The sequence below is a fragment of the Lissotriton helveticus genome, chromosome 3_2 (assembly GCF_964261635.1).
Source record: "Lissotriton helveticus chromosome 3_2, aLisHel1.1, whole genome shotgun sequence".
NCBI classification, from domain to species: Eukaryota; Metazoa; Chordata; class Amphibia; order Caudata; family Salamandridae; genus Lissotriton; species Lissotriton helveticus.
This window is the reverse complement of record NC_136062.1, coordinates 397,451,345-397,464,937: the sequence shown is the minus strand read 5'-3', so window position 1 is coordinate 397,464,937 and position 13,593 is coordinate 397,451,345. Positions and strand designations below refer to the sequence as shown.

At 41.7% G+C, this 13,593-nt stretch overlaps 1 protein-coding gene across 1 annotated transcript in view; it reads left to right on the top strand.

The window, feature by feature from the left end:
• ELF5 (E74 like ETS transcription factor 5) overlaps positions 1-13,593 on the top strand; it is a 215,006-nt gene that overhangs the window by 104,916 nt on the left and 96,497 nt on the right. The window contains exon 2 of the mRNA XM_078684675.1: positions 1,968-2,091. Within this exon, the coding sequence (XP_078540801.1) occupies positions 1,971-2,091 (121 nt within the window). The 5' untranslated portion in view covers positions 1,968-1,970. The remainder of the gene's footprint in view (positions 1-1,967; positions 2,092-13,593) is intronic.

The following is a 13,593-nucleotide window of genomic DNA, read 5'->3' as shown; positions in this document are numbered from 1 at the left end:
TACCTCGCATCAACAAGACCACCATGGGAGGCAGAACCTTCTCATACCTGGCTGCCAAGACATGGAACTCACTCCCCGCTTACCTTCGCCTCACCCAGAATCACCTAGCGTTCAGAAAGCAGCTTAAAACGTGGATATTTGACAAATAATCCTCCCCCCCTTCCTAAGCGCCTTGAAACCCTCTGGGTATGTAGTGCGCTATATAAATTTTATGACTTATGACTTATGACTTATGTGTAAGTTCAATGCCTACATAGAGGTGAAGAGAGCACCTTAACATTTTGCAAGGGCTATGCTTGCATTGAAGAGAAGGGAGCATGTTACAGCTGTTTACGGTTTATGGCTTAGAGGTGTAGGGAGCATGTCTCCACTGTGTAAGTTCTATGCCCACATAGAGGTGAAACACGCATTTCACTATTGTGTAAGGGTTATGGTTAGTGGTGAAGGGAGCATGTCTCCACTGTGTAAGTTTAATGCCTACATAGAGGTGAAGAGAGCATCTTATCATTGTACAAGGGCAATGCTTGCATAGAACAGAAGGGAGCATGCCACTGCTGTGTAATGTTTATGGCTTAGAGGTAAAGGGAGCATGTCTCCACTGTGTAAGTTATATGCCCGCATAGAGGTGAAAAGCGTATTTCACTATTGTGTAAGCCTGTGAGGCTGCTGATCACTCTGTGTAGGATGTATGACGTTACAACGCATGCTTTTACCACGCATGCTGTTACAACGCGGTTTTTACAACGCAAACCTTTACAACGCATAGCGCTTTGGGGTGCTGGATAGTGAATAGTTTAATTTACTATTCCAACTCCAGTACCCGTGGACACTAGGGAAGGTGTTGGATAGTAAATTAAATCTATTCCCTATCCTAGAGCGCCCCCCAGCGCAATGCTTTGTAATGGTTTTCATTGTAAAACCTGCTTTGTGAAAGCACTGCGTTGTAAAAGTTTCGTTGTAAAGGATGTTTCCCCTCTGTGTACTGCGAGGTGATGCATGGATGCTCTTGCCAAACTCAAGGGGGCTGATTTACAAGCCCCCTGCGCCACCAGTACGTCACGTTTTGTGACGTGCTGGAGGCACAGTACATTTCTCCATATTTACAATGAGAGGAAAAACCACCCTGCGTGACTTTTCCTCTCCTTGTAAATAGGACTCATTCACACCAGCACTTTGCATGGAAGAAGCATTCCATGGGTGTTGCTGTGGGTGTTCCCACCCTTGGAACAAGACACATTTCTAGATTTACTAGGAATAATAAATCTTGAAATGCGTGTCAATGCTACGCCTCCCCAGGGCAGGCATGGGGAGGCATAGGGAGGCGCAACGAGGAGAAATATTTTCAATTCTCCTCGTTTTTTCTTCTTTCAAAGCTGCTGCATTCTATAGCACGCATTGAAAGAGAAAAATGCCTGTAGTGATTGTTTTTGTGCGGGAAGGTGCCTCTTCCTGCTCAAAAACAATCTCCCCAGGATGCAGGCAAACTTGCACCATGGTGCAAGGGTGCCTGCGCCGGCGCATGGCGGCAGTTTGTGCTGCAGTGCTGGGGAGAGCACAGGAAGGCGACATAATTATTGTACAAAATGTCGCATTCCTGTGCTTTGGAAGTGCTGCAGCGTGGGGCAGCCAAAGGGCTTTCGTTGCCACACTGCGGCACTACTTTGTAGATCTGCCCCATCAGGTCTCCGTGCTCACTGAAGATGCTGTCATGTACGCTAATATGCCTGGCCAGCGTGTTTAGGTATTATCTGGAGCTCTTAGCTTTGTGTTATGTTTGTATTTAAGGGGATGGTACATAAAATTATGTTTATTTTATTGACATAGCCAATCGGTGTCTTGCTTATAACTAATAATGCACGTCAGACCTATTGCCTTTGCAAATACTTTTTTAACGTGAAATTTTATTTGCAAACTGTTCTTGACTGTAGCATGAGAATAACTCAAAACACAAACCATTTCTCCTCTAGGGGATGTTGGACTCATGCACTAACAATGCACTCTTGCCTGGCACCGCGCTCTACGAGCCACTGATGACGTGGACAGAATTCATAAGCAGTGAGGACAGCCTACAGGTCTTTGATCATGAATCAGGTAGGAAACAGATACTGGACGCAAGTGTCTATATGTGTCCTTCATAAAATATACATTTACTGAAAAGAACGAATAAGGTGATTCTAATGATTCCATACATTTGAAAAGGAGTAGAATGCTAATGACTCCAACTGATTTTATGTTTTGATTTCCATGAGCCATATGACATTGGCGACGAGGTCATTTGATTTCAGCAGACCTCCAACGTCATAGCCACATCAACCAATGCCAAGAAATCCCCATGCATGTCAAGTATTCGATTTTCACTGACACTCCAACCAGAGTTGCTCTGGTGTCTACAATGGAGGCAGACAACTATTTTCTCCTCAACGTGCATTGCCCCTTGTGCAAGGAGACAGGGGTGCCCAAGGTGCAGCTTCTAGCACATCTCTCTGTGATTGAGGGTGGTGCCCGAATGAGTGGAAAAAATACGGGTGGGCAGCTGCATGCGCACAACACAATTGATGCACAAGTGCTTCACTTTGCCAACTGAAAATTCATGTTGTGAATATACTGTTGTTGGCAAATGGGCAAAATACATTTTGTGCATCTGGTTCATCATCTACAACCAGACCACTCATACCACCATCATACTCAGGTGCCCGCGAATATTTAGTTGAAAACTAGAGAACTCTCTAAATTAGTGGAATAACAGAGGTTACTTCTTGAGAGAATAATTAACCCAAGAGTAAACTTTACATTTTTAATCAAAATAACAGGAATCAAACTCAACAGGCTTCAACATTGGGGAGATTGAACGCGTTTCGTTAACACATAAATTGACTGCAGCCGTCTTCAGGACAATGGATGATTGTGTATTGCATTTAGAACAAGGACTACAAATGTTGGTTCTCATGTAATGTTGTTCACTAAGTTGGTAGACATGAAATAAAAACAAATAGAACAATAGGAGAGGCAGAAAAACAAAGGAAAAATGCTTGCCATGGAATCATTCAATCATCATATGCTACTAGTTATTTATTTAGCATTATTAACAATGTTATATAATGCTTAAGAACTAACCAGAAAAAAACCACACACACAAATATCCACCACAGTGGCAGCAAGGTGAAAAGTATTATCTGTTTTACTAATAACTGCTGAGTTTGCTGAAGCTACATGAAGGTCTGCCGACTACAACGCACATGCCGTACACTGTTCATACACTGCAGATTGTACAGTATACACACCCCGCACAGACTGTACTATGCGCATACTGTGCAGTCTACAAACACTGCAGACTGTGCAATGCACAGACTGCACAAGCATTGTATACTGCACAATGCACAGACTGTCCAGTGCACAAACCCTGCACAGACTGTCCTATGTATATACTGTGCAGTGTATACTGCGGACTGTGCATTGCACAGACTGCACAATCATTCTAGATGCAGAATGCACAGACTGTACAGTGAATAAACCCTGAACATACTGTACAATGCATATCCTGTGCAGTGTACAATCACTGCAGACTGTACTAGCATTGTGAGCTGCACAATGCACAGACTGTACAGTGCACATACCCTGGACAGACTGTACAATGCTTATGCTGTGCCGTGTACAAACACTGCAGACTGTGCAGTGCACAGACTGTACAGGCATTGTACCTTGCAGAATGCACAGACTGTACAGTGCACAAACCCTGCACAGACTGTTCAATTCATATCCTGTGCCGTGTACAGACACTGCAGATTGTGCAATGCACAGACTGTACAAGCATTGAAAGCTGCACAATGCACAGACGGTACAGTGCACAAACCCTAAACAGACCGTACAATGCATATGCTGTGCAGTGTACAAACACTGCTGACTGTGCAAAGCACAGATTATACAAGCATTGTATGCTGCAAAATGCACAGACGGTCCAGTGCACTAACCCTGCACAGACTGTTCAATGCATATGCTGTGCAGTGTACAAACACAGAAGACTGTGCAATGCACAGACTGTACAAGCATTGTGAGCTGCACAATGCACATGCTATACAGTGCACAAACCCTGAAAGACTGTACAATGCATACCCTGTGCAGCGTACAATCACTGCAGTGTACAAGCATTGTGAGCTCCACAATGCACAGACTGTACAGTGCACAAACCCTGCACAGACTGTACAATACATATGTTGTGCAATGTACAAACACTGCAGACTGTGCAATGTACAGACTGTACACGCATTGTAAGCTGCACAATGCACAGTCTTTCCAGTGCACAAACCCTGCACAGACTGTACAATGCATATGCTGTGCAGTGTTCAAACACTGCAGACTGTGCAATGCACAGACTGTACAAGCATTGTAAGCTGCACAATGCACAGACTGTCCAGTGCATAAACCCTGCACAGACTGTACAATGCACACACTGTTCAGTGCACAAAGCCTGCACAGACTGTACAATGCACAGACTGTCCAGTTCACAAACCCTGCACAGACTGTACAGTGCATATGCTGTGCAGTGTACAAACACTGCAGACTGTGTAATGCACAGACTGTACAAGCATTGTTAGCTGCTCACTGCACAGACTCTTCAGTGCACAAACCTTGCACAGACTGTACAATACATATGCTGTGCAGTGTACAATCACTGCAGACTGTACAAGCATTGTTAGCTGCACAATGCACAGACTGTACAATGCATATGCTGTGCAGTGTATAATCACTGCAGACTGTACACGAATAGTTAGCTGCACTATGCATAGACTGTCTTGTACACAAACCCTGCACACCCTGCACAGCCTGTACAATGCATATGCTGTGCGGTGTACAAACACTGCAGACTGTACAATGCACAGACTGTACAAGCATAGTGAGCTGCACAATGCACAGACTCTCCGATGCATAAACCCTGCGCAGTGTACAAACACTGCAGACTGTACAATGCACAGACTGTACAGAGTACAAACGCTACACAGACTGTACAATGCACAGACTGTCCAGTGCACAAACCCCCACATACTGTACAATGCATATGCTGTGCAGTGTACAAACACTGCAGACTGTACACGCATTGTGAGCTGCACAATGCACATACTGTACAGTGCACAAACCCTGAACAGACTGTACAATGCATATGCTGTGCTGTGTACAAACACTGCAGAGTGTGCAATGCACAGACTTTACAAGCATTGTTAGCTGTACAATGCACAGACTCTCCGATGCATAAACCCTGCACAGACTGTACAATGCATATACTGTACAGTGTACAAACACTGCAGACTGTACAAGCATTGCAAACTGTACAATGCACTGACTGTACAGAGTACAAACGCTACACAGACTGTACAATGCACAGACTGTCCAGTGCACAAACCCGCCACATACTGTACAATGCATATGCTGTGCAGTGTACAAACACTGCAGACTGTACACGCATTGTGAGCTCCACAATGCACAGACTGTACAGTGCACAAACCCTCCACAGACTGTACAGTGCATATGCTGTGCAGTGTACAAACACTGCAGACTATACAAGCAATGTAAACTGTACAATGCGCAGACTGTACATTGTACAAATTCTGCACAGACTATACAAATGCTGCACAGACTGCAATGCACAGACTGTGCAATGTATAAGCACTGCAGACTGTGCAATGAACAGCCTAAGGATATATATAAACTGTTCGCTGAACTGACTGTACGATGTTCAGACAGACCCGACAGACTACACCCAGCTGAGGTGGGACCTGTCCGTGCTGGCTTAGGACACACCCTGTTTGTTATGTGTTAGCAGTAAATGCACATATCCGGACATACCGTCGCCTTCCATATGTGTACGTATTTATTTAAGGGGATGTAGGCTGGCCTGTTAAAGGGAACAAAAGAGAGGCTGAACTCGACACCTGTTGGTGTTTAATTTTCAGTGAGGCAAATACAATGCAAATAAAATGCGGCTGTGACTCTGTTTGGCTAGTTTGAGCTGAACGCAGCAGGCTGGGCAGAGGGGCGCGGTGTGTGCATGTTTCCTTAGTCTGAAAGGAGAGAGAAATGGAGGGTTTATCACGATATCTCTGCATCCATTTAAAAGTGTACTCCCAGGTTTGGTGAATAGTACAATAACACACAGAGTGGGCGTCTTCTCACAGACTTTCAGGGATGACAGAAAGTTTAGCACTCATTGAGCGCGTTCCGAAAAGCACAAATATTTCACAAACATATACTCAAATGGGGTGCACCAGCTGACATGGGACTCTTACAACTATGGGGCAGATTTACAACAAACTAACGCAGCGCGGTGGTGCAAGTAATTTTGCTGCGCTGTGCTGCGTTCGTTTGGAAAGCACAGAGATGCGACATATTTACAACAATATGTCGCATCTCTGTGCTTCACACTGCGCAGGCGCACAAACTGCTGCCATGCGCAGGCGCAGGTACCCTTGCACCATGGTACAAGAATGCCTGTGTCGTGGGGAGATAGTTATCGTGCAGGAAGGGGCACCTTCCTGCACAAAAACAATCTGAAATGCCGTTTTTCAACTTATATGTGTGCTGCATTAGCACACATAGTAGTTGAAAAACAACGGGGTATATTATCAAGGGGTTTTATCTCCGCTTTTTTGGCTTTAAAAGCCAAGAAAGCGGAGATAAAATTATCTCCCTATTACCAAGCTGTCGCTAACACCAGTTAGCGACAGCTAATAGGAGATAGCGACCATCATGGGCCCCACTTTGCATGTCAGTGATATTTATCACTAATGATATGCAAAGTGGGCGTGCCAAGATGTTAGCGACTGGAAACAGTCGCTAACATCGCTATCTCCTATTACCAACTTTTGGAGATATATGCGCTAAGCGCGAATATCTCCAAAAGCTAACACCTGCCCTGAGCAGTTCTTAGCCATGTTATCCAATGGGAGGTGGATAACATGGCTAAGAGCATTTGCTCGATAATGCATGAATATCGCCGACTTTTCAGCGATATTCATGCATTGCGGGCGTTTTTTATCGCATTTGCGATAAACCTTGCTAATAGCAAGGTTTATCTGCGATACAAATCACCGATGTGCGGCGATAATTTTTGTCTCTTAACAAGTTAGAGACAAAAATTATCGCTAGTTGTTGGTAATATGCCCCAACATTCTTTCAATGATTGTTTATGTGCAGGTAGGGAACCCTTCCTGTAAATAAACAATCATTAGAGATGATTTCCTCTTTCAATGTGTGCTGCAGAATGCAGTGCGCATAGAAACAGGAAACAAAAAAGAGGAGAAATGAATACATTTCTCCTCGTTGTGCTTCTCTATGCCTCCCCGTGGGAGGCGTAGCATTCACACGCAATTCCAGATTTACGATTCCTCATAAATCTAGAAATGTGTCTCATTCCATGGGTGTTGCGTGGGGACACCCACAGCAACACCCATAGAACGCCCCTTTAAGTGCTGCATGTTAAGGGGCCATATTTACAAGGACAGGAAAACCCACACAGGGTGGCTTTTCCCGCCCTTGTAAATATGGGACAGTCTATTGCGTTGCCAGTGCGTCACAAAAAGTGATGTACTGGCAGCGCACAGGGCTTGTAAATCTGCCCCTAAATGTTCCTGAGCCGAAGAATATAGAACTCTCAAGTTTCTAAAGTTTGTGTTTGAGTTGCTCATTCAGTCCTGTTTTACTATTTACATCCTGGATGCTGTAGTCCTGGGTTTACTATGACATAAAGAGGACTTCAAGTCCCAGAGTGCAAAGCAAAATTCTAGATTGGATTTGCTACTAATGCTTCAACCAGGAGTAAAATTAGATAAATGAATCCAAGGAGATAGTTGATGTAATGAGATGAAGTTTAATCCAGAGTATAAAATGTCCCATCCATCAGCAAGCAGGAGTCAGATGCAACTGACTCAACCTTCATCATGTACATTCTATCTCCATGATGCTAATCAAAAAGCAACATGTGTCCATAGAAAGTACAGATTGAATACAAACATGAATGTAAAACTATTTTACATAAGCACTATAATAAATACCTTCCTCCTATAATAACAAACTATTTATCCATCACAAAGTCTTTAAATTTCATTGGTTTGGTTCTGACTCTTTCACTTCTTTTCCTGGGATGATCAAAGGGTTTACTAGAGGTAACAGACTTTGGGTTAACAAAAGACACACCACCCAAAAGAGAAGTGTTCTTGATCACTACTACCCTATTGAGATTCCAAATTTGAGAATCTTCAGTCTTAACAGCATTGGTTAAAACTTTAACCACTTTGTGAGGCCAATGAAATAAACCAGACGTTTTACGTCCAAACGGAGCTCTGATCATTACTAAGTCACCAACCTTTACCACTGTGACCGCTTTTCTGACATCAAATCTTTGTTTTCTTACTGCAATTTTACAGTCTTCTTTACTTTTCCAACAATCGACTTCAGACCTAACCTCCTTCTTAGAAACCATGGGCCAGATGTAGGAGCCCTAATACCGATTGGAAACGGCCAATTTTGGCCGTTTCCGACCGGTATTAGGGTTTTCAGATGTAGGGCATGCATTTACAGAATCTGTATTTTACCGATTCTGTATTTACCGATTCGGTAAAATTACCGAATCGGTAAATACAGACTCTGTAAAATACCGATTCTGTAAATGCAGATGTAGCTGGCACATGTCAGAGTGCCACAGGGATTTAAGAATCGGTATTTTAACACCCAATCCAATTGGGTCGTAAAATACCGAATCCAGGTGTGCATGCACATGTGTGCATGCACACCTGTGCCATGTGACACACAGACATGCCCTTAGGGCTTGTATGTGTGCCACATGGCACACAAGCCTGTACTTGGGATGCTAGAGGGTGTCAAAGTGACACCCCCTGCACCCTTGCTAAAATCGGAATTTACCGATTCTGTAATTACAGAATCGGTATTTCCCATTGATTCCTATGGGCTTCAAAGCCCTTAGGAATCAATGGGCAATACCGATTCGGTATTTACAGAATCGGTAAATACCGAATCTTAACGATTCGGTATTTACAGATTCTGAAATACCTACATCTCCCCCCTTCATATTTACCACTTCTTAAATACCGATTCGGTAAAATTCGGTATTTAAGAAGTGGTAAATAAGAATTACCTACATCGGGCCCCATATCATTTAACCAGCAAGGCACCACAAGAGTACTGGGATTTCTTCCTTCGAGCAGATGAAAAGGAGTACATTCTGTCGTGGCATGAGGTGAAAATCTATAAACTTCAACCTTTCTATTCACCTCTTTTTTCCATTGTAACCAATTCTGTTTTGCCACAGAGATGGTTTCTTTAAGTACTCTAACAAAGCGTTCTACCATGCCATTTGTTTCTGGATGATAAAGTGAACATCTTTTTTGTTTTACTGCACACTACTCCAAAAACTTTCCCATTTCAACGATACAAACTGTACCCCATTGTCTGTTAATAAACAGCTAGGTAAACCTTCACGCGCAAAAATTTCCTTAAAAACAAAACATGTGTGGATACAATGGATTTAGTAAACTTGATTTCTGGCCATCTTGAATACATGTCAATTAAAACAAAAACAACATACATTTCTTCTCCTCCACTTGTGACTGGAGCTAATATATCTAAAGCTAGCTCATGCCAAGGACCTTCAGGACGTTCCCTGATGACCATAGGTTGGACCCTATGCTTAAGGCATTTTTCATTAGGAGTGCAGGGCATGCATTCCCTAATGGATCACTCAACCTGGAGATCAATCCCTGGCCATCAATAGCTCAGCCTCAACCTCTCGTTTTGGACATGCCCTGATGACCTTTGTGAGTCAGATCAACCAATTCTCCTCGCGAGGTCAAAGGAGTAATTAATTTCGACCCCCTGTACACAATTCCATCTAGTTCAGACAACTCTTCTCTAACCTTCTAATACTTGTCCAATTCTCCATCAGTCCTTCTATACCACCCTTTTTTAATTAAAACACACAATTCCCTTAGGACTACGTCATTTTTGCACTGATCTCTCCACCTCTCTTCTCTTATGCCATCATCTTCTGTCACAGACCTATTCAATTGAATTGTCATCTTCCACAACCGAGTCATCAATATCTCTAGAGACAAGTCTTGACAAGGTATCTGCGATACATTTTCTCACACAAGGTAGATACTTAACATTAAAATCGTGAGCCTGTAGTGCCACAACCCATTTTGATATTCGGCTGGAAATGGAATCAAAACCTTCTTTCTTAAAGACTTCGCATAAGGATTTATGGTCTGTTCTCACAGAAAAGTTTGTACCCCATAATACATTTTTTAATTTCTTCATGGCCCAATGTACAGCTAATGCTTCCATCTCTATTACAGAATACCTGAGTTCTGCTCCTTTTAGACTCCTAGAGAGGAATACAATTACATTAACCTGATCGCCTTTTTCTTATTGAAGAACCACTCCAAGACCTTTCATGCTCGCGTCTGTGATTAAAACAGACTACAAAGTGGGATCGAAACTTCTCAATTTTGGTGTATCTCTTAAACTCGCCTTAAGATTGAGAAATTGCTCGTCACATTTTGAAGACCACATGAAATCAACTCCTTTGCACAGTAATGTCCTCATATTAATGCTTTTCTCAGCAAACCCTGGTACAAATTTACTGTATTATTCTGCCATACCCAACAATTTCATCAACTCCTCTTTATTGGTTGGGGAAACTAATTTCTGTAGGCTTCAGCCAACTCTTGTTTGGGCTCCATTCCTTTCTCTGAAGTAGTGTGTTCCAAGTAGTTAATAGAAGATTTCTTAAACTTACATTTGTCCAGTCTGACAGTAAGATTAAATTGACTGAACCTCTCAAACGCTTTTACCTAAAATCATGTTCTTCGTCATTCCCTCAAAAAATTAAAAAGTCATCCTGATAGATCTAAACCCCATACAGATCTTGCAAAACCTTCTCCATAGCCCTATGAAAAACTGACGCCACCGATACCAAACCAAAAGGCAGTCTGACATACTTGAAAGTGCCAAATGGGGTGATAAACGTGGTGTAATCTTTAGAATCCTCATCTAACAAAATCTGATGGTATGCAGACTTAAGATCTACAGTGGAAAAGACTTTAGTACCTTTAAGTAACATGAGCATTTCAGCAATTTTTGGAAATGGATACTTAACAACAACTACTTGTTTGTTCAAAGCCCTCAAGTCTATGCATAGACGCAAACGTCCGTCAGATTTGCGTGCTGCGACTACTGGCGCCAACCATTGGGTCCCTTCAACTGCCTCTGTAATGCCCTCAGACTTCAACTCCTCTATCTGCTCCTTCATTTCATCCTTTACTGAAAAAGGCACGCTGCGAACTTTACTCGGACCAGGGACAGCCCCCGAAACAAATTACATTTTATGGGTGTACCCTCGAAGACAACCCAGTTCAGTCCTAAACACACTTGGGAAGAAAGTTTTGAGATTATCAATGTAATTCATACTGTCACCAGTGGAATCAACTAAGTACACCTTGAAATTTTCCTTTAATAAAATTGGTGTATCGCTATTTGGATCTAACATGACATCAAGGTCTTCTTGGTGAAGCCAACTTAATATGCTATCACCTTTTTGAGAGACATAAACCTTGCCAGTGATCTATCAATCCTTCAAAGTAACCTAAGAGGTTGATGGGTTCACCACTATAGGCAAACGGACTGAAGTCTGCTTTCATAATCTTTACTATGTCTTTTAAGCATTGGGAATAAAACTGTTTAGATATAATAGAAATCTTTGCATCAGAATCGAATAGCATGCGAGTACCTTTACCCTCATTCATGACTATATAAAAAGATCCCTCTTTTTATCAGAAATTTGTGAGACTATCTGCCCACAATCAAAAATCAGAATCAGAAACATCTTCTGTGCACCTACTTTGGCCAACCAGATTAAACCTTGGTCTTTGCTTTTTTTAAGCGACAAGCACTAGTAAAATGACCAACCTTTTTACATTTTGTACACACACTTTTTAATGCTGGACTCTTTTTGTCATTTGCTGAATGACCAATAATTCCACACCGAAAGCATTTCGGTTGATAAGTTTTGTTCTGGGAAGAACGAAAACTGTTACCTTCTGAATTATGTTTAGGGTTTTTCTTTACAACATTCTCTTTAGAGTTTACCTTTACTTTATGTACAAATTTACTACCATTTTTCTCATACTTTGTGATGATCTCAACACATTTTAATGAATGTTCTATTTATTTGGCATTAGTGATGGCTAGTCCTTTTGCCAAACATCGTCTCTAACCTTTTGTATGTTGCAACCAAGCACGAACTGATCTCTAATTCTCTCTTCAATTAAGGCACCATATTTACAGGAAGAGCCTAGTTTTCTCAACGCAGTGATATAATTCTCAACACTTTTCCCTCATTTTGATTTCTTCTCCCAAAATGATACTTCTCTAGAATAGTGTTTACTTTGGGTAAGTAGTGTTTATCTAACTTTGTAATGCATATTTTGTATTCATTTAACGTGATATCATCAATTTCAGGAAGATGATCAAAAACTACTTGACCTACAGAACCTAGGCAATGTAACAGTAACGCAGTTCTTCTTTCTGCGCTCAAGTTGGTACCACATACTTTGGCATATCTTTCGAACACCTTCTTCCATTTTTGACATTTAATGGGTGGATCACCTGGAGACGACAAAAAAAAGGTGGTGCAGCAACGTTCTGCATTATGAATATGTGCTTTATAAAATTATATATTTGAGAAGAAAAGAGGTAAAATATTGAATGTGATCTTGTAACTATCTCAAAACTGCACATATGAAGGACATCTAGTTGAAGGGGTGCACACAACAAAAACAAAATAATGTACTAGTGCGTGCCTTGTCACAGTTCTTGAAATGGAGTATATGTACTAAGCCTTATTTAGAGAAGAGGTGTTCACTTATAGTAAACATGAATGTCTAACAACCTCTGACTTAAAAAAAAAGTACATCCTGGAAATAAATACTGGTTAAAAAAAAATATTTGTTGCTTCTTATAACCTCATTTTTCCGCAAATATATATGCAAAAGAAATATACAGTTTTGTTGAGTGTAACAAAAATAATTAAGCGTAATGATGTTAAAGAACCACCGGGTGGCAGCGAAGCATAAGACACAAGCTTTACCTTAATTGTAAGATTAGTGGTTATGTTCTTCTCAACGGTGGCTGTAAAAACAAAATTACCACACTTGTTCCGTTGTTCAGTGTTCAATGACCGATGTTGACTAGAGCAAGTACAATTGAATGTAAGCGACAATAAAGTTACATCCAAAATAAAAAAAAACAGAGAGAAGTAAAATGGCGTCTACGTATCGTTACGTGTCGGTGAAGGTCACGTGAGGTGAGACGATGATGCAGCGATGATGCAGAAGTCTCTGTGGAGGTTCGAAGGATGATCAGCAAAAAGGAACAATAGGAGAATGGTATCTTCAAGATGCTGGTGAGAAGTTAACATTCAATGAAAGCAATTGCATGCGCTGTGGTTTTCTGCATGAGCAGATGTAATTTAAAAGATGCAGATCATGTGTGTAGATCCGACATAATGGATATCCAAACTGCAAACCC